General features: G+C 47.8%; 1 protein-coding gene across 1 annotated transcript in view; it reads right to left on the reverse strand.

Annotated features, from left to right (window-relative positions):
• Positions 1 to 6,045: 6,045 nt before the first annotated feature.
• Positions 6,046 to 22,243, reverse strand: part of PLXNA2 (plexin A2) — a 221,297-nt gene continuing 205,099 nt past the window's right edge. The window contains exons 26-32 of the mRNA XM_011937960.1: positions 22,132 to 22,235; positions 18,297 to 18,396; positions 17,119 to 17,309; positions 15,389 to 15,558; positions 12,656 to 12,868; positions 11,836 to 11,986; positions 6,046 to 11,160 (exon numbers count right to left, since the gene is read on the reverse strand). Of these exons, the coding sequence (XP_011793350.1) occupies positions 11,065 to 11,160; positions 11,836 to 11,986; positions 12,656 to 12,868; positions 15,389 to 15,558; positions 17,119 to 17,309; positions 18,297 to 18,396; positions 22,132 to 22,235 (1,025 nt within the window). The 3' untranslated portion in view covers positions 6,046 to 11,064. The remainder of the gene's footprint in view (positions 11,161 to 11,835; positions 11,987 to 12,655; positions 12,869 to 15,388; positions 15,559 to 17,118; positions 17,310 to 18,296; positions 18,397 to 22,131; positions 22,236 to 22,243) is intronic.

The following is a 22,243-nucleotide window of genomic DNA, read 5'->3' on the forward strand; positions in this document are numbered from 1 at the left end:
AAACTACTGATCTTTTCTAAGTCCCTTCAATTTATGAAGGAGAAAACTGAAATTGAGCAAAGAAAAAGGTTTTGCCAGGGCCACTCAAGTGGTTTAGTAGCAGGTAGGGCTCTAGGAGGACACAGGCCCAGTGGCAGGGGCCGATTGCTGAGTCATAGGACCCACCTTTCCAGGAGTCTCGTGGATTTCTGTGTCTTGTCCTAGCTCTGGCTGGGAGAGGCCTGAGGGCCAGTGCTACTGTCACAGGCTGGCTGTGAGCAGTAAGGGCCATTCTGCTTTGGTTACTATGTGCCGAAACAGGGAACAGCCCTACCCTGAGCCCCAAAGAGCAATAGGCCTTTCTTCATGGCCACTGAATCCACAGCTTGTAAAGATCTGGTGAAATCCTAAGGATCTTGCGACCTCTGTGTGATTTTGGATTTGTTGTATAATCTCTCTGAGCCTCAGTTTTCCCATCACTAAAATATGGATGAATGCCAGTTGTTTCCTCTGGCCTTCATAAGAGTCAATCAGATCATGTCTGTGACGTGCTAACCACAGTGCTGGTTACGCAATGAAAGTGCAATAGACACACTAAATCATTGCTACCAGATGAACATCACGGCCAGGGAGGCTCACAAGAGTAAGAGGTCAGGTCCTGGACCTTTCTGCTTAGCACACAGCAGAGCATATAAGTGACTCACTAAAGATTTAGTTAAATAAACAACTGACCAGGGAGACTCTTTAAGGTGGAAGAAAAACTTCTTTGGGGAAATGACCTGGAGGATTGACAATGTGTACTTCCATTCTCCCTCAGCATCCTTACCGTTCAAACAGGGAAATGGAGTCAAGATGAAAACCAAGGGCTGCCTCAAATGAGGAGGGGCATGAGCTGGGTTCCCGCAGTCACTGAAGCTCGGGGTTCACTGCAGTCACCCAGATCTCAGCTCTGAAAAGATCCTGTGGCCTTTAAAGTCACTCGGGGTCAGTGCCAGGCAGAGGAGAAGTCAGGTACCATCAGGCTGGGGAGGCTCCCTTCCCACCCTCCAGTGTATGACACTGCAGGCTCTTCTGTGGGGCCCTGGGCATTTTAGGATGCTGTGTCATGCTAGAGGATGATGATAATGATTGCGACAAAAGGAGAATTCCAGGTGAGCTTTTCTAAAATGGGTCATGAAAGTTAGGGGCACATGTGAGGGCAAGTAGAACCTTCAAAATGGAGCCACATGAAGATGGGAGAACCAAAGAGAGAGGAGCCTGGGGAGATGGATCAGGAAGATTGGAGTACTACCCGATTTGGGAGGATTAAATAACCACCCACATGTTTTTGTTGTTTACCGGTTTTCTGGTGTTGGCCTCTTAGGTGGGTCTCTTCTAAATGGGCTGGAATAATTCAGACATTAATGATATTGGGAAGAAAACCAGATGGGGGATGGCTTCCAGATTTTCCCTCTTATTATTTCCCATAATGAGTCTGAGAGTTGTCCACTTCCCTGATCTGGAGCCAGTACCCTCTCTGCCTCTCAAGGGCCCTCCATACCCATTGATGTCTGTACCTCTTCTTCTTTGGTTACCCTGTAAAGGTTAGGATCTTTCAAAAGCACCCTCTCCTCAGAGACTAAGGGTAAAAGAAACCAGACAAGAAATCATCAAAGTGAATAGATTTAAGGATCACAGGCACTTCATTTAGTTTCGGCGTTTGATGAACGGATTGACTGGTTTTTTCCTCACTGTGATGGTTAATTTTATGTATCAACTTGGCTAGACTACAGTGCCCAGTTTTTTAATCAAATACCAGTCTAGATGTTTCTACGAAGGTATTTTTTAGATGTGATTAATATTTACAATCTGTAGACTTTGAGTAAAGCAGTTCACCCTCCATAATGCAAGTAGGCCTCATCAACAGTTGAAGACCTTAAGAGAAAAGACTGAAGTTTCCTGAAGACGAAGAAATTCTCCCTCCAGACTGCTTTTGGACTCAAGGCTGCAAGAGTCTTGAGTCATCATCAGCTTTGGCAGGAATTTTTAGCCAGCCAGCCTGACCTGCAGATTTCAGACTTGCTAGCTCCCACGATTGCATGAGCCAATTCCTTAAAATCTCCACTCCTTCTTACACACACACACACACACACACACGAACCTATTGGTTTACTGCTTCTGTTTCTCTGGAAAACCCTGACTAATCACTTACCTAAAACCAAATCACGATGGAGATGCCCAGACTCTTCCCTGAGGGGAGACAGTTGAATCCCCCTCTCAGGTCTGGTGAGTGCTCCAGCCCATTTCCTACTCCACTTCCTTGACTTCTTGCAGGGAATAGTCCTTCTGGGGTCTGTGCCCTCTGCCTCCAGCCTGTTTGCTCCCCTCTGTTGCTGTTATCCTCTACCTGTGAGCTGGCCCTGCCCCCTGGCTCTCAGGGTGAAGAACCACCTTTCTTAGTAGGCCCCAAATCCTTATCAGACCCTTGACCTGGGCATGCTGTCAGGAGGCCATTGACAGGCTCTTGTAGCCAACTGAGCCCTGTCTGTGGCCTTAGCACATAGAAATTTGGCTTTATCCACTTCTGTCTTCCACTTCCTATTTATCTATAGCATATTCACTGGCAGGTTCATAGCTAGCTCTGCCACTGGGTGAAACCTTGATTCATCTTCTATTTTCCTATGTCAGCATCCATGACTAGTCTCCTAAGGACTTAACTCTCAGGCACCGACTTTCACCTCCAAAGCTTCTGTCTATTAATTCAACTTTTCCCCACAGTCAAATGGAGATGCTCATCAATTCCTGCCTGTAGGTCCTGCTGGGATGCCTGTAAAAGAAGGATGTATGGTTAATTCTCTCTCCTGCTCATTTACCTATTGTAATACTTATTTAGTCCATTACATACATTACCTTATTTAACCCATATAAAAACCTTATTGGATGCATATTATTACCCTCATTTTATTGATTTGAAAATTGATACACAGAGAGGTTATGTAACTTGCCTCAGACCATACAGCTTGAGGATGGAATTCTACCCGAGGCAATCTGAGTCCGAAGCCTATGCTCTTAGCCAGGGATACATGAAACCTAGCAATCAGAAAGGAGTAGGAGTGAGGAATCAAGATAAATGAGACAGAGACATAAAGCAAAGCCAGGAATAAGATGAATGCAATAACACACAGTGGAAATTTCTGTACATGAGCTTTGGTGGGCTGCTCATTTGGCTCTAAGCTTTTAGCAGCCAACACAAAACAGGTGGAAGACTCATTTGTCTTTCAGCTCACTTGCCGAGCAGAGATGTTTGGTAGCTCGTGGTGTCAATGCGATCAAGCACAGATAATCAGCAGCACCCCTCTCCCTAAATTCTCTTGAGTGTCTTATCATGCAGGTTTTACCCTCAAATTGAGGAAACCAGGTCTCTGAGAGTTTTACTGATGCAGTTTGGCAAAATTATTTTGCATTTGTGGTAAAAATGAGATAGAAGTACCCCTAAGAAAAGGGATGAGTCTTTTTCTTATAGAATAATGATTTGGTATTGACATTAGATTGTAAACCCTGGGAAAGCTGCAACTTCAGGACTTAGCTTTTCCCTCCCCTTTGTGTCCCTAATAGTACCTAGTCTAGTGTCATGCTCATAGCAAGTGAGGAAAAGATATTGATTGCATTGAACAAATATGACTATTAGTGAATGAGGAAGAGTGTCTCCATAGGATCTTCTTGTTGCAAGAGGAAGGATCTATTTCTGGGGTGGACTTCCAAGTATTCAATGGTTCCAGGGCTAATGAAAGGTAGTACGGTGCAGTGGAAAAAGCCTGTGCAACATGAAGTCTGGAATCAGACCTGTGTGGCTCTACCACTTTGCAGCTGTGCAGTCTTAAGTAAATCCCTTGTCTCTCTGAGTCTCAGACTTAAAAGTGGAAAACTCTTATCATGTGAGCATGAGAAGCCTAAAAGGGAGGATGTTCCAGAGCCTGGAATTTGGTAGATGGTTCCCAAGTTCCATTCGTTCAATCATCTGTTTATTCAGAACATACTTATGGGGCATCTGCTGTGGGCCAGGGTCTGTCCTCTGTTCTGGGAATACGATAGTGAACAAGACAGACAACCTGGTAGCTTCCATCCTCTTCCTTTGCTTCCTTTCCAGAGGATGGTAGTTTCTGCAGCAGGTATTTAATAGTAGGGATACCCTAAGTCCAAGTTGTTGACGGGACAGATGTCGGTGGGATGAGGGGAGAAACAAGAAGATTGGGGAAAACTCAGGGACGTAAGGATCCTTTACTGAGAAATGTCCTCCTCTCTCCAAATTTCCCTGCATCCCAGCCTCTTGTGAAGCCAGGAGCCCAGTCAGCCAGTGACAGAGGCAAGGCTCATCTAATTGCTCCGTCCCACATTGGAGCTCACCGGGGCCATATTGTTGCTTTTACTGAGAAAAGACACTTTTTTCACTGCTAGACACTAGAGTGCTTCCAGGGTTCTAGTTTTGCATTTCAGAGAGAAGAGGAGGGTGGTTTAAAGTTAGTAAAAAGCTCTAGTGCACTCCCCAGGCCCAAGGGTGCACTTCCCAGGCCTGAGGCCCACTGTGTTGTTGAAAATGACACACTAATTATATGCAGGCCTCAGCACTGAACTCTTGTCCTCTCCTCTTGACTCCTCATGGTGTTATGTTTGCATTTTTCTCACCCTCGGAACCAGCTTTTGCATCTCTCCATTCCATTTGGGAAGGGCGTGTGTGTGTGTGTATATGTGTGCGGTGTGGATGGGGGACACACACTGTGAACTCAGTGGCTGCTAAGTAGGGACTGATGATCTTCCCAATTATGATCTCTTCAAAGCTGTAAGCACACACAATGTTTACCAACATGCACTTGTTTACGTGCTTTGTTTTATAAGTCCCAGGCCCCATTCTCCCTTGTGTGCTAGCTGTCCATATTAGACTTCAGGCACTCTGAAGGCAGGGCCTGCACCTTATCCTTCAGGAGGCTCTACTCTTAGTGCCTGGTATGAGGTTGAAGACCCAGAACTCTCTTGGTCCCATTATCATGAAAACAGTGAACAGCAGTCTGCTTGCATGCTAAGTTGAGATGTCAGATGGATTCTTGAGTTATTCTCATCTATTTCTCTTACCAGAGAGCAGAAGTGTTACCTACACACTTTGGAATACCAGCATGTAAAACAGAAAGATGAAAGTACAGAGGAGAGGAGGCATGACCTCCTTGGGTTAAGGGAACCCTAAGGATTAGGAGTCCTCAGATCAATTCCCTACTTCTCAGCCTTACTGTGGAATTGTGATGTTTATGCTGCCTCTGGACTTTGTCAGTCCAGCTACTGTTCTCCCCTAGGCAGGGTCCACCTTCTTGTCTTACCTTCACTGGATCTAAAAGCACACACTATCTGGCATCTTTCCCTTTATTTACCTTTAATCCTTTAACTGAAAATGACTAAAAAAAAACCAAACAAACAAACAAACAAAAAAACAAACAAACACCACCACCAAAACACCCCTTCTCAATGCATGGTGAAACCTTCCTTTTTAAGAATGCTTATGATTTTCACTACACTAAAAGGCTGATGAGGACAAGGATCACGTCTTTCTCATGTATTATGTCATCCCCCAGCACTTACCACAGTGCCAGGCCGTGCTTAATACATGTTATGTACAAACACATGAGTGCACTTTGTACACATGAGTGTACATACACATGAAGAACATGTATTAAGCATGGAGGCAGAGGACGATCTCATTCTTCTGAAACTTCCCTTCACTTCTGGGAAGGGGTCCTGTCTCATGGAGTGCACTTGCTGCCTCCAGTTGGAGGAAAGCTGTATTCTGAGGTCTTGGGACTAGGGGGCAGTGTTCACCCACTGGTACAAGCCAGGGCATCCTCTGTGTGTGTGTGTGTGTGTGTGTGTGTGTGTGTGTGTGTGTGTATTATGTTGATGATGATGACTGGTACATTAATAAGCTCTGGCTCCAGAGAGAATTTTAAAACTCGCTCAAAACAACTTAGCTCGTCTTTCCGTGAGTGCCCTTCTTAAATATGCCCGTAAAATGTTCTTCTGCATATATGCTGCTAAACAATCAGGTTTATTTAAAGATTTAAGGATTTTTAATTCAGTAAACTTTATTTATATATAACAACAGTACAAATTGTGTCCTCAGCTTGCAAAATAGGAGTGTTTCGTATTTACAATAGGTACACAGTAATATATTAGAATAACAAAAAACCCCACTTTATTGGAACATTTTAAATACTTAATTTTCTTACAGTTTTTATTCCACAACACCTGTAAAAACAACAAAACCAGACAACCATCATTGTATTTTCTTAAAAATATATATAATACAGATTCCAGTGTGTCAAGAGGAGTGGGTTTGAGCAGGAAAAGTTGTGGGGAAAGGCAGGTGGGTTCTGGCCCCTAGTCTCATGTGACAGAGAGCTTGTCCCTTCTTCCGTTACACACGCAAGAACATCTATTCTGTTTGGGGGGACCATTTCCATTCTGCCTGCCATACCTTCCATGCCAAGATGAAGGCCAAATAAGTCAAAGTGAGGACTTTGAAATGCAGAAGATGTTTCTCACCTTCCTTGTGGCCAGGGCAGGAGGGAGCAGGCTGCACTGCAGCAGAAAGAAGACAGCTCAGGCTGAAGGGAGAGCTTTTCTGCGCTGAGAAGAATGAGATGTGGGTGTCCACGAGAGGCTGAGGAATCTCCAGTTTGCTTATTGGGCAGAGGCCCTGTCTGCCGAGCAGTGGCCATGATCATGTCTCAGGACTTTCCTTGGTACTAGTTAGAAAATACCAAGAGTGAAACCTTATCCCTCATTGATGGGGATCACTGAGCTCCAGATACTAAAATGTCACACTTCAGGGAAACTATGGAAGAAAGACTGAGTTATGGAAAGGATGCTACCATTTTTCTCAAAGCATATTCCTGAGACAAGGCATCAGAAGGCCCTGAAGTTCATCTCCCAAGTTCCCCGTGGGATCTGCTCCCACAGCCCTGTGTCTATGAAGCCACTTTTCATTTTCTCACCCACCGAGCCTCCTGAGTCTCAATTCTTTTCTATCTGTGCCCAGGCCCCAGGAGTCTCATGCAAGACACAGTGTGGCTGAGAAAAAAACAGCCTCTCCTGGAGCAGCTGCTGGCTCAGTATTTACCAGCAGCAGGTTAATGGGGGCAGGTGTGGCAACCGGGATGCACCTGGAGATTTATCAGCCCGAGGCTTTCAAATGCTCCCTATTTGTTCTACCCAGGTCATTTTTCGTCCAGCACACCCATCCACTGATTCTGTTTCACGCTCAGCAGGGCCAGGGGTCTTGACTATTTCTTGTCCTCATTTGGTGGAATTGAAGGAAGGTCAGGAGCTCAAGCAGCAGGTGATGTGCTGCCAGAAGAGATAGTGGCAGTAGAAACAAGAGCAGCTCTCATCGCTGGGGGAATGGCCCCAGAATAAGGTAAGGCAGCTGGGTTGGACTACTCTCTTCTTTTGCTGGAGCCCGTTTCCTATAAAACTGGTACCCTGTGCCACTAGGGGAGGAGAACTGTTGCCTGCTAAGTTGGTGGCAGGAACCAGCTTCCTGAAGGATATAAATTCGCTGGAAGAAAGACCTTGGTTTTGTTCTGTGCCGTTTTCCCATCTCTAGAGCAGTGGCTGGCAGACAGTGGCTATTCAAGAAGGTTCCCGGATGAATGAATTCAGGAAACAGTTCCCTCCTCCAATGAGATTAACAGCTGATTCGTGCTTTTAATGACTGAACTCTGTAAAGAGGGGAACTCTCTGCCAATGGGGGATCAAAATGGTTTTGAGAGCCGTGCTGTGGAGAGAGGTAGGACGGCAAGCACAGAAGCACCTGACCCCATGCAGAGGACGGGAGGCAGCAGCAAGGGCCAGCTGGAGGGAGTGCTCTCCGTTACCCATTAGCATCCTCTGTCTTGCCAAGCACCTTTCTGGGGTCATCTTTCTTTTCCAGAGCATTGTCTCTTGTGCAGATCAATGAAATGAAGCAAAACTGATCGACTTTGGAGAGAGACTTCTGTCTCTGCCTCCTCCAAGATGAATGGCTTCTTGTAGAGAGAAGCTGTGGCTTCAACACTTCATCCTTACCCAAGGTCAAAATATCCTCAAATTGGATAACAGGGAGAAGAGAGGCCAACCAACTCCCTCTTTTTCTCATTCCAAAGGGTGTGAACTTCATTGGTTCTTGGTGGCCCAAAGCCAAGAGGTGTGGAGGAGGAATAAGTGGCCAGCTGGAAAGGGGGGCAGGGCTTACAACCTTTCACCCTCATGGCATGGCTTGAGTCCAGCTTTTTCCCTTTTCTTAATTCGTTCCTAAAGGATGCCCCAGGCCACTTCCTTTGTCAGCCCAAGTTCCCCAACTCTCTCATGGAATCCTGAGAAATGTGGCCAAACCACTCATAGCCAGCTCTGGCTCTTTCCTCTCCACCCTCCAATTGGCCATTGCCCCATCATTCTCCACGCTCTCCACAAACCTTCAAGGAAACGCCCCAGGGGCAGTGAATTATCTCCAAAAGTAACTGCTGGGAGATGCCAGGTAGATGCATTGAGTTAAGGGTTGGTAGAGATGCTGCTGAGATGTCCAACTACCTTTAGCTTCTTGGTGGAGCAAAGCCTGGATGCCAGTCTGAGCAGCCGTGTGGCCAGAAAATCTTCACCCAAACAGAGCTCAGAAGTTAGATGGGGTGGGCTGGACTTTTTTATGGGTAGCATAAAGTCTCCTGCTCACACTCTTTTTGCCTGTATCTCCTTTCCTTTTATCTCCATAAATTATGGGCTCTGCGCTGATAAGCTTTGGGTGCTATGAAAAGCAAACACTTTGGCTTAGTGCGGAAGGCCAGTCATTAGTATTTCCTTTAGGCTATTAATAGGGCCCGAGAAACTTTAACAGAAGTGGATTTTCAAAAGAAAGTGGCCTTGGCATGGCTGGTTGTGAATTATAATGAAAACAGCAAGTTTCCTGAGTATTTTGCTGAATGCTTTTCTCTCCCCTTTTGTCAGCTGCATTCAGGCAAGAAACTAGAGCTGGGGGGACCAGGCAACGTCTGCTGTGTGGTTAGACAGCGATCCAAAGCTACACGCCAAGGATGGAAGCCAGCCCTCTATGCTCCCCTCCCCCAGCCCTCTCCTGGGAATCACATGTGGTCAGCAGGGCCTTTGGAAATTGGAACCACTTGGAGGTGAAGCAGGGCACAGAGAAGCTGGAGCCCAGAGTTAATAGCAGAGGAAATGACCCTGGTGCAGTCTCTCTTGGAGGAGCTGGTCTAGCTTCCCAGCATCATAGCCTAGGATTCTCGACCCTTTGAAAAGTGAGGAAGGCCAGATTGTTCCTCTTTATCTTCCCCAGTCCCACCCCTTTGCTTCCCTTGTCTTCCTACCCCCTGACTTCAATGCTGCTTGCAGAGAAGTTGGAGCTGGCTGCTCGGATCCAAGCTAATGTGGGAGGCCTGGACACTCTGATGGCTATCCTGGCCACCAAGGTCCTGACACCAACAGAGCTCCTTTCCTCTCGATGACTCCCGCTGGCTTCTATGGGGCCTCTGGACCTGGGCATTGAGCTTTGGTCTCTTTGTTTGGCAACTACACTCAGGAGAATTGGTCATCCATAGTTTTAGGCGTCATCAGAAGAGACAGAGAAGGAAAGTCCAGTGAGAAGTCATCCACTTGTCCTTCACACCCACAAGTCCATGAGAGGCAGAAAGAGAGGCAGAAGGTAGTAACGTGGGCATGCCACAGTCATTTCTACTGAGGAAGTGCTGTAGGCCCAGATGGTCAGGAGCTTCCATATATGAGCGAAGGGTTGTCTCCCCTCTCCAGGCACAAGAGAATGAAAGAAAGAAAGCATAGTAATAAATACTGCAGCTTCTGTAACCTATGCTCTTCAAGTATTGCTTGCTGTAAACAGTGTTTGATTTTTGTTTTCTTTTTAATTACCAGGAACTACTGGATGATGGGAGTGAACTCCAAAGTCAAACACCCATGTCCCCAAATCAACTTCCAAATGGAACCTCATGGAGGCCTGGCCCACACACCTCCAGGCCGTTTCCAGAGGGTGCCTGGTTTATGACAGGGATTGATATGAGGCAGGGCTGCCCAACCTTCGCAGGGAGGCCAGGTGTCTGGTCTGGGAGAGGCCCACTTCACCCCACTTCTCATAGTAACTTTAGGGAAATTGAAAGGAAACATATCAAAGACCAGCTCCTCATTTGTTGAGGTTTAAGAGTAAATAAAACAAAACTAAAAACAGTAGCAAAAAGCATTGGTACTATCTAGGTACGCATCTCCTCTCAAAAGATGAGAATATGCAGGTATGTGGTAGGTAAAGCTCAGTTTCCAGTCAGCCAGCGTGAGCTCTTGATGGCTTTGCAATTTTTGCGAAGTTCTGGAAGTCCCATGCTCTTCTGGCTGCCGGTATAATTTCAGGTTTTACTGGCCTCCGTTTTTGTGAAGTGTTTGGTGCATGCTTGTGCTCATTCTTCTTCTCCTCCTCTTCACTTTTTTTTTTTTTTTAATTTCAAGGAAAAGGAGACAGTCACTTTCTCTCCAATGTCTCTCAGCATCTCTTTGCTTTTTCTGGCATTTGGAAATAGGCATTATATAAAGAAGGAGGAATGGGGGAAAAGAAGGAAGGGAGACAGAAATCAGAATTAAACAAAAGTTGGACGGGATCAACAGGGCGGCTTTTTGTTTTATTTCTGTTTTTTTCCCCTTTTCTTAAAAAAAATTAAATAAAGTTCTTATTATTTCCCCAATATACATCAAATGAGTTTTCATGCAAAGCAGCAGTCACAGAGGCAGAACTGTCCCCAGCTCGTGCCTCTCGGCTTGAAGAACCACCTTCTCCTGGCCCCAGGTTCTCTGGTGTTCTCACTGTGGATGGATGACGCCCACTGTCTCTCCCGGCTGGAACTGGCTATGACGAAACTTGGCTGGCATAGGGAGAGGGGCCCTCCCCTCTCCCCAGGATGGGGTCTCAGGGGACAGCAAGCTCTGGGGCCTGATCCCCATGACTTGTCCTTTCATCTGAGACTCCCAGTGTGACAGCTTGGACAGGTCCCTCTTCCCAGGAATGCGAGGCTCCTCCTCTCAGCTCTCAATGGACATGGCATTAATGAGCTGCTCCACCTTATAAGCCAGCCGCTGCCGCCGCGCCTGCTCATCCTGCTCTAGGGCCCCGATGAGCTGAGGAGCAAAAACAAAGGCAGGAAGACTTCAGGACTCAGAATAGAAGACACCGTTTTCCAGAGTCCTCCCTCTTCACCCTGTCTACCTTTCCATTCGGCCTTCATGCACGTAACCTTAAATTATTGAAATGATGAGCTGAATGAATACATGCACACACACCTATATATATGTATGTATGCATGGTGTTTAAAACATTATCTGGCATAGGAAGTGCTATGCAAGTGTTAATTATTGCTGCTACTACTACTACTACTTTCAGGTTCAACGCTATAGAAGCTTTGTGAATTTTCCAAAGCTGTCCTATTCAACTTGTATTCGTATTAGAGTCCACCTGTCTATCCGAAATGTAACTGACAGGATCCGCCCGAGTGCAAAGAATAGTTTGATTCATTAAGAGAGAATGAAATTAATTATACAATACTTTGAACTGAAAAACAAATGATTAAAAGTGTTATTTATTGTGTTAACAATGAGTGAAAGACAATGAAGCGTATAAAGCCTTCAGTGAGTCAGGCGTTGAGTTGCCTCATAAAGGAATGATAATTTTTGAGCTCATGGGCTTCTGACTCCCTGAATGTTTTTCTAAATTGCCATCTATTGTTATTTAAGGACTGAGTCAGGCTTCCTGCTCTTTGCCTGTTGGTTTCTGTCCCCACTGGGGCCCTGTCTCACCTCCTCACTATACTTGCTGACGTAGGAGTAGATCTCATTGAGGGCACTCAGCATGTTGAACTCCACGGCGTGCAGGCGGGACTGCTCGGCGAGGTAGGCATTCATGTCCTGGTCACTGATGGCTGGGAGCTTGGCAATGTCTGCGTAGTATCTGCCAGAGACAGGACAGGCATGTTGATGGAGGCCTCAGCAAACATTTACCTATAGCTACCCTGGGCCCAGGTCCTTCGAGGGCACTGATGTCCCCAGTTGCTCCTGCCTCCTATTTCTCTTCTGATATGGCTTCCTCTGGCCTCTTGCTTCAAGCTGAGGTTGAGGCTGAAGGCCAGGGTTTCTTCAGTAGATTCCATCTAGCTGAGAGCTCGTGGCTGCGGTACCCAACAGAGTGGTTAAAAGCCCAGACTCTGACCAGGCTCTTGGTGTTCAAATCCCAGCTCTGCTACCTGCTAGCTGTGTGACGCCGGGCAAGTTATTTAGCCTCTCTGTACCTCAGTTTCCTCATCAGTAAAATGGGGATAATAATAATGGCGGCTCCACAACTCTGCTGGATATTTTAATGAGATGATACACACAAAGTCTTATTAGAACGCTGAGTGCTTAGCACATGCTCAATGAATGGTAATTAGGATGATAATCATCTGACTTCCACGGGCACAAAGCCACCCTTCCTCCCAAAGCAGGGGGTATGGGCAGGGAGGGGAGCGGGAGGTCCTGAAGAGGTGACAGACACCATTGTCTGAGTCCTCGGTCAGTGATGTCTACAGAGCGGGGAATGGGCAGGGAGATAGGGGCATGGGCCTGTCCCGAGGGTGCTACTGACCTCTCCACCCAGCTCTTGTAGCTGGGGATGTCCTTGGCATAGAGCAGCTTGTTGGAGGGGGAGTCCTTGCCCAGCCGGTGCTCTGATGTTGAACAAGAGTCCATGAAGGTCTGGGCCACCACAGAGAGGCAGGCGTCCGTGATGCTGCCCTTGTGGATGTCAAACACGAACTGGGGGTTCTTAATCACGTTCACCCAGAAGCGCAGAGGGAGGCTGTGGGGAAAGGCAGAGCAGACTTGAGAATGCATGCGGGCCATGCCCCTTCTGCTGCCCACTGATATTCTTTCCCCACAAAGTTCAAATCGTCCACCTGAAGGGGCAAAGGAGTAAAATGGAAGAAAATGGGTCCAGCCAGGGTGAATTTAGACTAAGCTGTTACTGACCTGGGAGAAATGGAGGGAGAGGCACCTTGTGTCCTAAGGGGGACACTGACCCTGATCTCTAACATCCGAGGGCTGGGGCTGGGTGTGTTCTGTTCCCTCCTGGGAGACTTTTCTAAAGGCCTCTGTGCCCCTAGGCAAGCCCAAGTACAGAGGATAGCACATTTTCTCAGGGCCTCAAACAAAGCCACCAGGCTCCTGGAGTCCCTTCACAGTGCCCGTGGCCATTGTCCGGAAGAAGGCAGCCAGCAGCCCCAGGCTCAGCTTCAGAGCGGGCACAAAGGGCGCCACCTGCGCTCCCCGCCCAGCCCGGCTGCCCAAGCTACTTCCCAGGGCTGGCCTGGCCTGGCTGGGCCGAGGAATGGGCTCCCCTGGGGGAAGTTCTTTCATGACTCTCCCCAGGGCATTCTTGTATCTGGGCAGGGGCAGAGGGAGAAGTGGAGGCCATTGTTGGCATCCTGGGAATGACTCGCTGTAGCTCAGTGATTTTCCCACCCCAAGAGGAACTGATCAGTAGTTAGGAGACTTCCTTCTGCAACTTGGGAATTTATAACCAGAGGAGAATGAGTTTTCTCTGCTCCTTAGGCCATAAAGCAGATAAGCCCATTTACTCTCCTTCAAAATCAGAACAGCTGCTGTTTTTACTTCCTTTTCCAGCTTTGCCTTCTTTTCCAGCTGCCTCCTGGGCTTTAACTCTTTTGACTCCTCTGTGGAACAGGCCCTGTCGCAGGCTTGTCCTCCAGCCTGAGATGATGTTCCCAGCTCCCCAGCTTTTTCTTTCCCCTTCTTCATCTTCTCTTGACTCTCATGGGCCCCAAACTTTCCCAAATGTCTCAGTAGTGCCAGGTCTTGGGAAAGATCTGCGTTACCCAGACTCGGGCCCTTCCATGATGATTTCTGCCTATCCTCCAAAACACAACAGGATCCCTCACTTTCCTTTAGCCTGGGAGGAGTTGCTGCAGCTGAGAGCTGACTTATCTCTTCTGCCCTCCCCTTCTTCTGGCAGCCTTGGGTAGTTTCTGGTAATCCTTCCCTGGACATTTGCTATTGAGGTCTGGATAAGGAAACTCTCTCCACACCACGATGCCAGGGTAGTGCATTTCTATTACTTGGGTCTGGCCAGCACACCGAAGGTACAGAGATGGGGATAACCCTGGACTTTCTCTTGATTTCCCCTGAATTGCCTTCTCCCAGCATTGGGCTGGGGATGCTCCAAAGCAAAGGGGACAGGCACGTGCTGTCCCGGGAATGCAGATCTGGAAGGCCTGTCCTGGCAAAGTGGACTGTGGGCTCTTAACCCTAGGGCCACCCCAGCTTATCCATTTCACTCCACTGTGATCAAAGCTGCAGACTGAGGAAGGCTCAATGACCACAAGACCCGGGAGGAGTTAGGAAAAGATGGGGCTGGGTTGGCTTTTTGCAAAGTGTTTTGTTGGTTGCTAGGACTTTTGATTCCCAAATAACAGCCTGGGCCCATCTGTGTCGGCTCTGTTTTCTGAGGAGACCGCTGACTCCAGACAGCTGCATGGGCTGCCTGCCCAACCCAAATGCCTGGACCTCCCGTCTCCCCTCTCTGTGCTCCTTCCCAAAGGAAGCCTTTTGATGCCAGCTCTTGGCCGGGTCCTGTGTGACCTGAAAGCCAGTCCTTAGCTTGGTCTGTGGTCCAAGTTCAAAACCCAGGAGGATAAAGTCTCCTACCAGGGGCCTAAGGGCTTCTCCCACTGCTGGTCTGGTTACGGAGGTGACTTTAGGGGAGAGAGTCATGCCTGCAGGGCATTCTGCCTGCTGCTTCCTGAAAGCTATGGCGCCAGGATAATCACTTGGCCTTAAGAGATCAAGTTTGCAATGAAATCCTCCCTGTCAGTGGGCTCAAGTCTATAGCAGGTGTGAACTCCCTCTCCAGTGCTGACCAACTTCACCAGGGGTCTCAGTTTAATTCAGGGCTTCCCCATCTCAGGAAGTGCCTTAGAACTGCCCCGCTCAGAATGCCCCACAGTGCCTGACTGTGAAGCTCTGCTGCAGGCTTCAAACGCAGTTCTTTGCATGGGCTCCCCCAGCTCCCTTCTCCTGAGAACCAGAGATCTCACAGCCAGGGGAGGAGGCTCTTCTTGGGGGACTCAAGGGTACATCCTAGTGCTGGGCCTCAAGCCAGGCAGACCCTACTTGGCACAGGCAGCTGGGGACTGTGTGGGCTCTGCAGAGCATATGTGCACTATTTGTTCCAGGAGCTTCGGATCACCCAGCCCCAGCTGAGAATAGGCTACCCTCCCACCCTCCCGTCTCCTGGTCCTCATCCTTTGTAGCTCCAGGCCTCTCCAGGCTGCACCTCCTGCCGAGCTCCCCTAGGGTTTACCAGTTGCTTTTCCAGGTGTGCCGCACATCTGTGTCGTGAATGCTGTGCCTGTCTGCCTGCTCATCCAGGAAATCAAACATGTACTTGATGGCCAGGGGGAGAGCGCTGCCCCGGTGCACAGTGCTGAACAAGGTCTCAAACAAGTCGTCCACGAACTTCTGCAGGGTGCCCTGGAGGAGGGGTAGGGAAGAGTGAGATGGAGTGGGGGTGATGGCAGGAGCAGACAGGCATACCAGATGGTGCCTTGGATCCATCCTGCCTTGGAAATTTGTCTGGGACACGAGGCTGTGCAGGCAGTGTTGTGGGGTGGGGCGGTGGTGGGGAAGGGCACTGTTGGTTAGCTGGGGAAGTGGGAGAAACTGAGTGGGCTGTGGATCCTTCGCTGTGGATCCTAGGGAAGAATCTCTCCTCCAACCTGCAGCCACATTCCACATCCCACATAGGGTGTAGGATCGGGGTCTTTGATAGGAAGACAGGAAGTGCCCTGAGTCCAGGCTTCCCATGGGTGAATGAGGGGACACAGGCTGTAAGCCAGTCTGGAAAGGGTGTCCAAGGAACAAGCTGGAGGACCAGGTGCCTCCTGGCAGGAGCACAGCAGGACTGGGAGAGTCTGATAGAAAGGTACGAAAAGGCTTAGGATATTGGTGGCCTGGGACAAGTGGTATCTGGAGTGTGGAATGGGGGTGAAGGGTCTAGACTCAAGAACACCCCCAGGCAGAGTGCTGATCCACAGGGCTTTGGTGGGTTTCTGGAACAGGAATAAGACTTGGCCTGGCTCCCACAGTTTACAGGCTCATGGCACACCTCTGAGGGTCAGTAGAAACCTCTAGCCTTTTCTGTTATCTCTTTGTTGGTCTCTTATTGTTATGCTGAGCATATCAGGCAAAGCTAAAATGGAGACATGGGGTCTGGTGGAATATTTCTGGGCCACTCTGGGAGCAAGTTTGGGAGCTGTAAGTTGGATGCCACTGTATTAAAACTTCAGTGCCATTGTTGGAGGGTCCATGGGGGAGAGTATTTGAAATCTACCCCCGCCTGGAAAATATGGACTCTTTGATTGTCATACTTACAGGCTTATTTTGTCATCTTCTAGGAAGGCTAGAAGATGTAGCCTCGCTTGCATCAACATTTGGGAGTAGCTGGGGTAGGATAGGATGGGAAGGGGAAGCCTCCCCTTGGATTACTGGCAGGGCCAGGCCTCTGTGCTTTCCCTCCCATTGTGGCCAGAAAGAGGATAGAAAGGGCAATGATAATGGAGGCCAGCATATCTATCCAACTAATATCAGCAAGAAACCCCAGTGCCTTCCTGGAGCTTAAGGGGTCCAGAGGGAGAGAGCTACTCCTCTGAAGCGAAACAGTAGTCTCAAGAAGTATGCAGAAAGCAAAGATATGTTTGCTATTTTTGCCAAAGGGCAGAGAACAGCAGTGGCCTGATTGTTTGGAAGCCCTGCCCGGGGAACTGGACTCTCTCTCTTTTTTTTTTTGTTAGTGGAGATTGGGTCTTGATATGTTGCCCAGGCTGGTCCCATACTCATGGGCTCAAGTCATCCTTCTGTCTTGGCCTCCCAAATCGCTGGGATTATAGGCATGAGCCACCTTGTCCGGCTGTACCTGGACTATCTGACTGGGTCCTCTTGAAGGACACACTCTAGACTTCCTTTCTGTATTGTGGAGTGGAGGGACGTGCTCCTCTAACAAGCGCTCTCTGGTCTGGGCAGAGCGGGAGTTACCTTAGTGGCCAGTAGCCGGGTCAGGTAGATCTCGGACACCATCTTGCTGCCCCGGTCACCCTCCTTCTGGTCACCGTGGTCATGGTTCTTCACCAGATGCCACACCTTGACCCCACTTTCCAGGTCTGGGGTGATCATCGGGGCCCGGGACCGCAGGCTGTCGGGGCTGCCCGTGTACCTGAAGGAGGAGTCTGAGGAGAAGGGGGTGGTGGAGGGCTGTGAGTAACTGAGTCACCGTCCTTGCTTGTAGAATCCTCCCAGAATCCCTGCCCGCCTGCTGCATCCACTCAGAATAAACTCATTTCAGCTGAAAAGGGGCTGCGGTGACCTCATATATGGTAGGTTATTTTAGGGATCCTTGGTTGGCATGAGGACAGAAGAGCCTAAAGGCTTTTTTAGAAGAGGATTTATGAATTTTGTGAATTAGAGAGACCCTCGGGAATTTGGGTGTCACCTCTACTCAGACACTCCCAGCAATGAATAATTAATAGGTAAAACATCAATAGGATATTTTCGTCAGTGCTTTAATAGAAATCTGGATACTAAAGAGCTGCAAGTTGTAATTCTCCTCTTGGGAGTTAAGGGTCTCTTCTTGCATGGGGCCTGGGGTATGGAATTTCCTGAGCCCTTTTTGGTGCTGCTGGGTTCAGTCCTACAGTGCCTTTTGGTTGGGAAGCCCAAGGCCTTAGTGCATACATGAAACCAGAGCAAATAAAATAAGGGACAAGGAGGTGCCATAACCTCATTGCCCAGAGGGTCTGGGGGCCCCAGTACTCCTCTGACTAATTTATTGATCAAACTGGGACACTTTTAAGAGTAGAGGGAGGGGCACTCTTAATAATTCAGCCAGGACGACAGGCACGAACTGGACTGGCCCAGGCAACCTGGGATATATGAACCCCCAGCCAGGTGTCTTCCTGGTTCTAGGCCACTCTGACTCCTCCACCAGGCAGGGATATCAAAGAAAGGGCACATGATGCCACCTGCTCCCCCAGGTCTGAGGGTGCAGGCTGCCTGGGAATGCCTGGACTGGGGAGGACAGAAACCAACTGGCAGGAGCCTGTGATTGGGCCAGCAGCAGTAAGGGCTGCCTGCTGTCAGAAGGGGTAGCGAGTGGGCCCTGCTAGGTCGCAGAAAGCTCTGCTCTGAGCTGCCCAGTCTGCCCTCCTGGTTCTCACCATATCTGCTGATGGATGTCCGGGAGATGCTGGCAGAGGCAGGGATGTTGTAGGAGGAGGTCTGTTTGGGGACCAGAGCCACCACCGACCTGTCTGACACCTGAAAAGGGTAAAAAGGTACAGTATGGTGAATGTAGGTGTCTTGGGAAGTTGGAGTCAAGTATTTCTAGAGGGTTATAAGATAGCTGTGGGGTAGAGAGCAAGGAGTACAGGAATACTAGAAACAACCATTACTGCTGTTCTTTGAGCTTTTATTGGGTTAGAGCTGCACAACCCAATATAATGGCTACTTGCCATGTGTGTTGATTGAACATTTGAAATGTGGTTAATCCTAACTAAGATGAGCTGTGTCTAAATTGAGATGTGCTATAAATATACATTACATGCTGGATTTCAATGACAGTATGAATACAAATATTATCTTATTGATAATTTTTAAATTGATTACATATTGAAATGATAATGATTTTAGACAAGTTAGATTAAATAAAATATGTAACATTAATTGATCTTTTTATTTTTACCTTTTTAATGTGACTAATACAAAAAGTTTAAATTACACATGTGGCTTGCATTATATTTCTACTGGACAGCACTGGGCTAGACCCAGTCTCCCATCCACTTGGTGAGCTACACACAAGTATTCCCATTTTACAGATGAAAAAAAAAAATGGAATCACAGGAAGGCTAAGCAACCTCTTAAAGGTCACATAATTCATACATGGTAGAGCCAGTATTTGTAGCCAGGTCTGTCAGGCTCCAGAGCACATGTTCTCTTCATTATATATTCTAACTTGGAATTTTATTTCGAGTCACACTGGTCTGGAGCCCATTTTCCCTTTTGGCTCTGCTTTCTTTCTGGCCTGGGTCCTATAATGCCTGGATCACTTCAAATAGTTTCACCAAAAGGGCAGCCACTCTTGGGGACTGATGGAGAAAGATGGTGTCTTGTCCCATCCTCTATGAGGGCGCCCCAGCTCAGCACCCAGCCTGCAGGGAGAGAGCTGATAAATGAGGAGCCATATTGAAGACATTTGGGGCCATTTTGATTTAAGATTACCCTCCATCCAATAAAAACAGAGAATCCCCAGAATCGTGGCGATCCAATTAAACCCCTAACGCAGAGGGAATAAAACAGCTATAATAATGTTATGGGCCATAAAACATTCCTATTAAACCATTTTTTATTTTAACAATTTTTATGAACTTTATAAGTTTGATTTATAGCTGCACCAGTCATAAAACCATCTTTCTGGGTCTTAAATTGTCAGTCCCTCTCTCCCACCAAAAAAGAATTAAATGTGGGGAAGTCAAACTATAAATGAACATTAGTGCTAACGAGATTCCCTGATAGCGGGTTTTAGTGATGGTGTTTAATTTTACCCTCCCTATAAATCTGCGGAAGCCTGGGAAGTTTTTTAACATCTCTTTGTTAATTAAGATTATGCAGATTTTCTTCTGCAGGGGCTCCAAGGACCTTTGACTCCAGAGAGGGTAACAAGAGGGCAGTGCATTGACTTGATGGTATAAAACTCCAAGGTCCTGTGCTTGGAAGGTGCCAAGACTCCGTTACTTCCCAGCTAGAATAGCTCCCTGGACTTGTCAGCTGTTGGTACCATCAGCACCAGGACAGGGAGGGGGGCAGTCTCTACATCTGTCTTTCAGGAATTCTCCTTATAACTGACAGCCCAGAAATGATACCCAGAAAGCTTGGCAGGGGCAAGAGTTTACACTCCCAGGGAGAACAGATTACATTATCATTTATAGTTTCTTGTCACCTAATGAAAGATTCACAAGGTGACTCAAATGACCACAGTTCAACTCAATTGCAGGTCTAATCACTAAACCTCTCTTGTCCTTGGTTTTTCTCTGTCTTAACCAACAGGTGGTGCAAATCCATGGTCAAGATGACCGGCTGGGTCTGACCTTGACTCTGCTGCCTACCCGCTCCAGGACTTAACCTCTCTGAGCCTTAGTGGTCAGTGGGGATAATAATTGCATGTCGTTTGTGGTGAGAATTAAAGAAGTTAAAACACAGAAAGGCTGAGAGCAGTGCCTGGTATCCAGTGAGCATGCAGTAAATGTTGGTATTAGTGGTGCTATTATGAGCATCATCATCATCACAGTCTCCCAAAGGGGGGAATACTCCCTGCTGTCCCCTGTCACTCAGGGCTAGCATGTGGGAAGTGACTTGCACTCAGCAAAAGCTCAGTAAATATTTGAGGAATGAATGCATACATGAATGATAAATGACATCAGGGAATTGAAAGTGCTTTGTATGATCAGCACCAAAAGAACAGAATAGTTCCTTCTTCTGATTGGGAGCCGCAGGTTGGAAAGCCCAGTAACAAGCATTAGGGTATCAGAGGCAGAAGCAGAAAGACCCCACTCCTGCCCTTTAGAAACTCATGATTTGGGAGCATCATGCTGTTTTCTTTTGCACTTTCTTATTCAACTTTAATTGGTTCATTACAATTGTTCTACTGGATACATTAAGCACCATATGAAGTGGTGGTGGTTGGGCATGTGTGTATGTGTACAGAATTAACAGGGAGTGATGGCAGCTACCTTATCTGTGAGTACAATCCTGGGCACCTCACACTTTCACAAGTAAGGGTTGTTATCTCCATTTTATAGATGAGGAGCCCAAGGTGCAGAGAGATTAAAGTCACAACACCAATGAGTGGGGAAGCAGGGGTTAGATACAGCTTCTAAAGCCTCTTCTCTTCTCACTACACCACACTCATGTCCTCTGGGCGGGGGTCCAGGCAGGGTGTCAGGATGGGGGGTGCAGGTGAGTCAGGGGGATGGAGCCTGGAGAAGAGCATTTTTGGGGATCCCCTGTGCCCTAGCTTCCTCTGTGCCCATGGAGGCTCCTGCCAGCTCCAGCGCCTGGAGGTTGGCAGCTCAGTGCCTGAGAGCCCAGCCTGCCAGCCCCTCTGCAAATCTTTCTTTCCGAGACAGGGACATGGGAGGATGTTATTAATCAGACAATCCCATGGGTCTTGCAGCCTGAGGCGCTTCCTCTGGTTGGTTTAATTTCCCTTGGTGTCTCTTATTTCCAGTTTCTATTTTAGTATTTTTTCTGAATCCCAACCTGTCTACCTGTGCTTAATCTTACAGAGACCCCCCAGCTGGGAGTGGTTACCATGGGAGGGGAGAAGACGCAGGAGTAGATACCTCCTTGATCTTGTGTTCTTTTGCAGGGATTTTTTTTTTTTTTTTTGATTGCTCATTCAGTGTGTCTGCCTGTGTGCTAAACACCTCACCTTCTATCTTGTATCTATTCCATACAACTGTTCGGGGCAGGGTTCACCAGGAGCCCCATTTTACAGGTGAGAGAAAAGAAAGCCTGGGTAATTTTCCCAAGGAAACCAACTACTAAGAGGAAGAATGTAAGACCTCAAGAGAAGTCTATCCAACTCCCTGCTCCACTGTAAGTCAGAGGTGTGGGCTGCGTTAGTAAGATGCTAAAGAGAGAGTGCCAGGTACCTTAAGGCAGCTGTCCATGTGGAGGGCTTTGCAATATACAGTTGTTTTTTTTGTTTTTTTTTTTTTGCAAATGTAGAGGTACACAGAATAGAAATGCCTAGACTTTACCCCAGACCCATTAAATATGTTTCTGAGGGTGGAGTCTGGTCACTCATGTTTTTTATCAGTTCCCTCAGTAATTCCAACAGGCAGCCATGGCTAAGAATCCCTGTTCTATGCTCCAGTAGGAAGAGGAAAGCAGGGAGAGGAAAATCTTTTTTAGACTTTTGAGGCCTTAGAGCAAGGCTTAGCGGGAAGGGAATATTCTAGGAAGTTGAAGAGGGGAAGAGACACCCCCTCTCACCTGATAATGCATCAGTGTGTTGAGCCGCTTCCAGTCACCCTCAATCTTGGTGGTGATGTCCTCATCTTGCAGCACAACCCGGGCGATCCGGCCTTGGCGCCACTCTGGGAGG

The sequence above is a fragment of the Colobus angolensis genome, unplaced genomic scaffold, assembly GCF_000951035.1.
Source record: "Colobus angolensis palliatus isolate OR3802 unplaced genomic scaffold, Cang.pa_1.0 Scaffold100, whole genome shotgun sequence".
NCBI lineage: Eukaryota > Metazoa > Chordata > Mammalia > Primates > Cercopithecidae > Colobus > Colobus angolensis.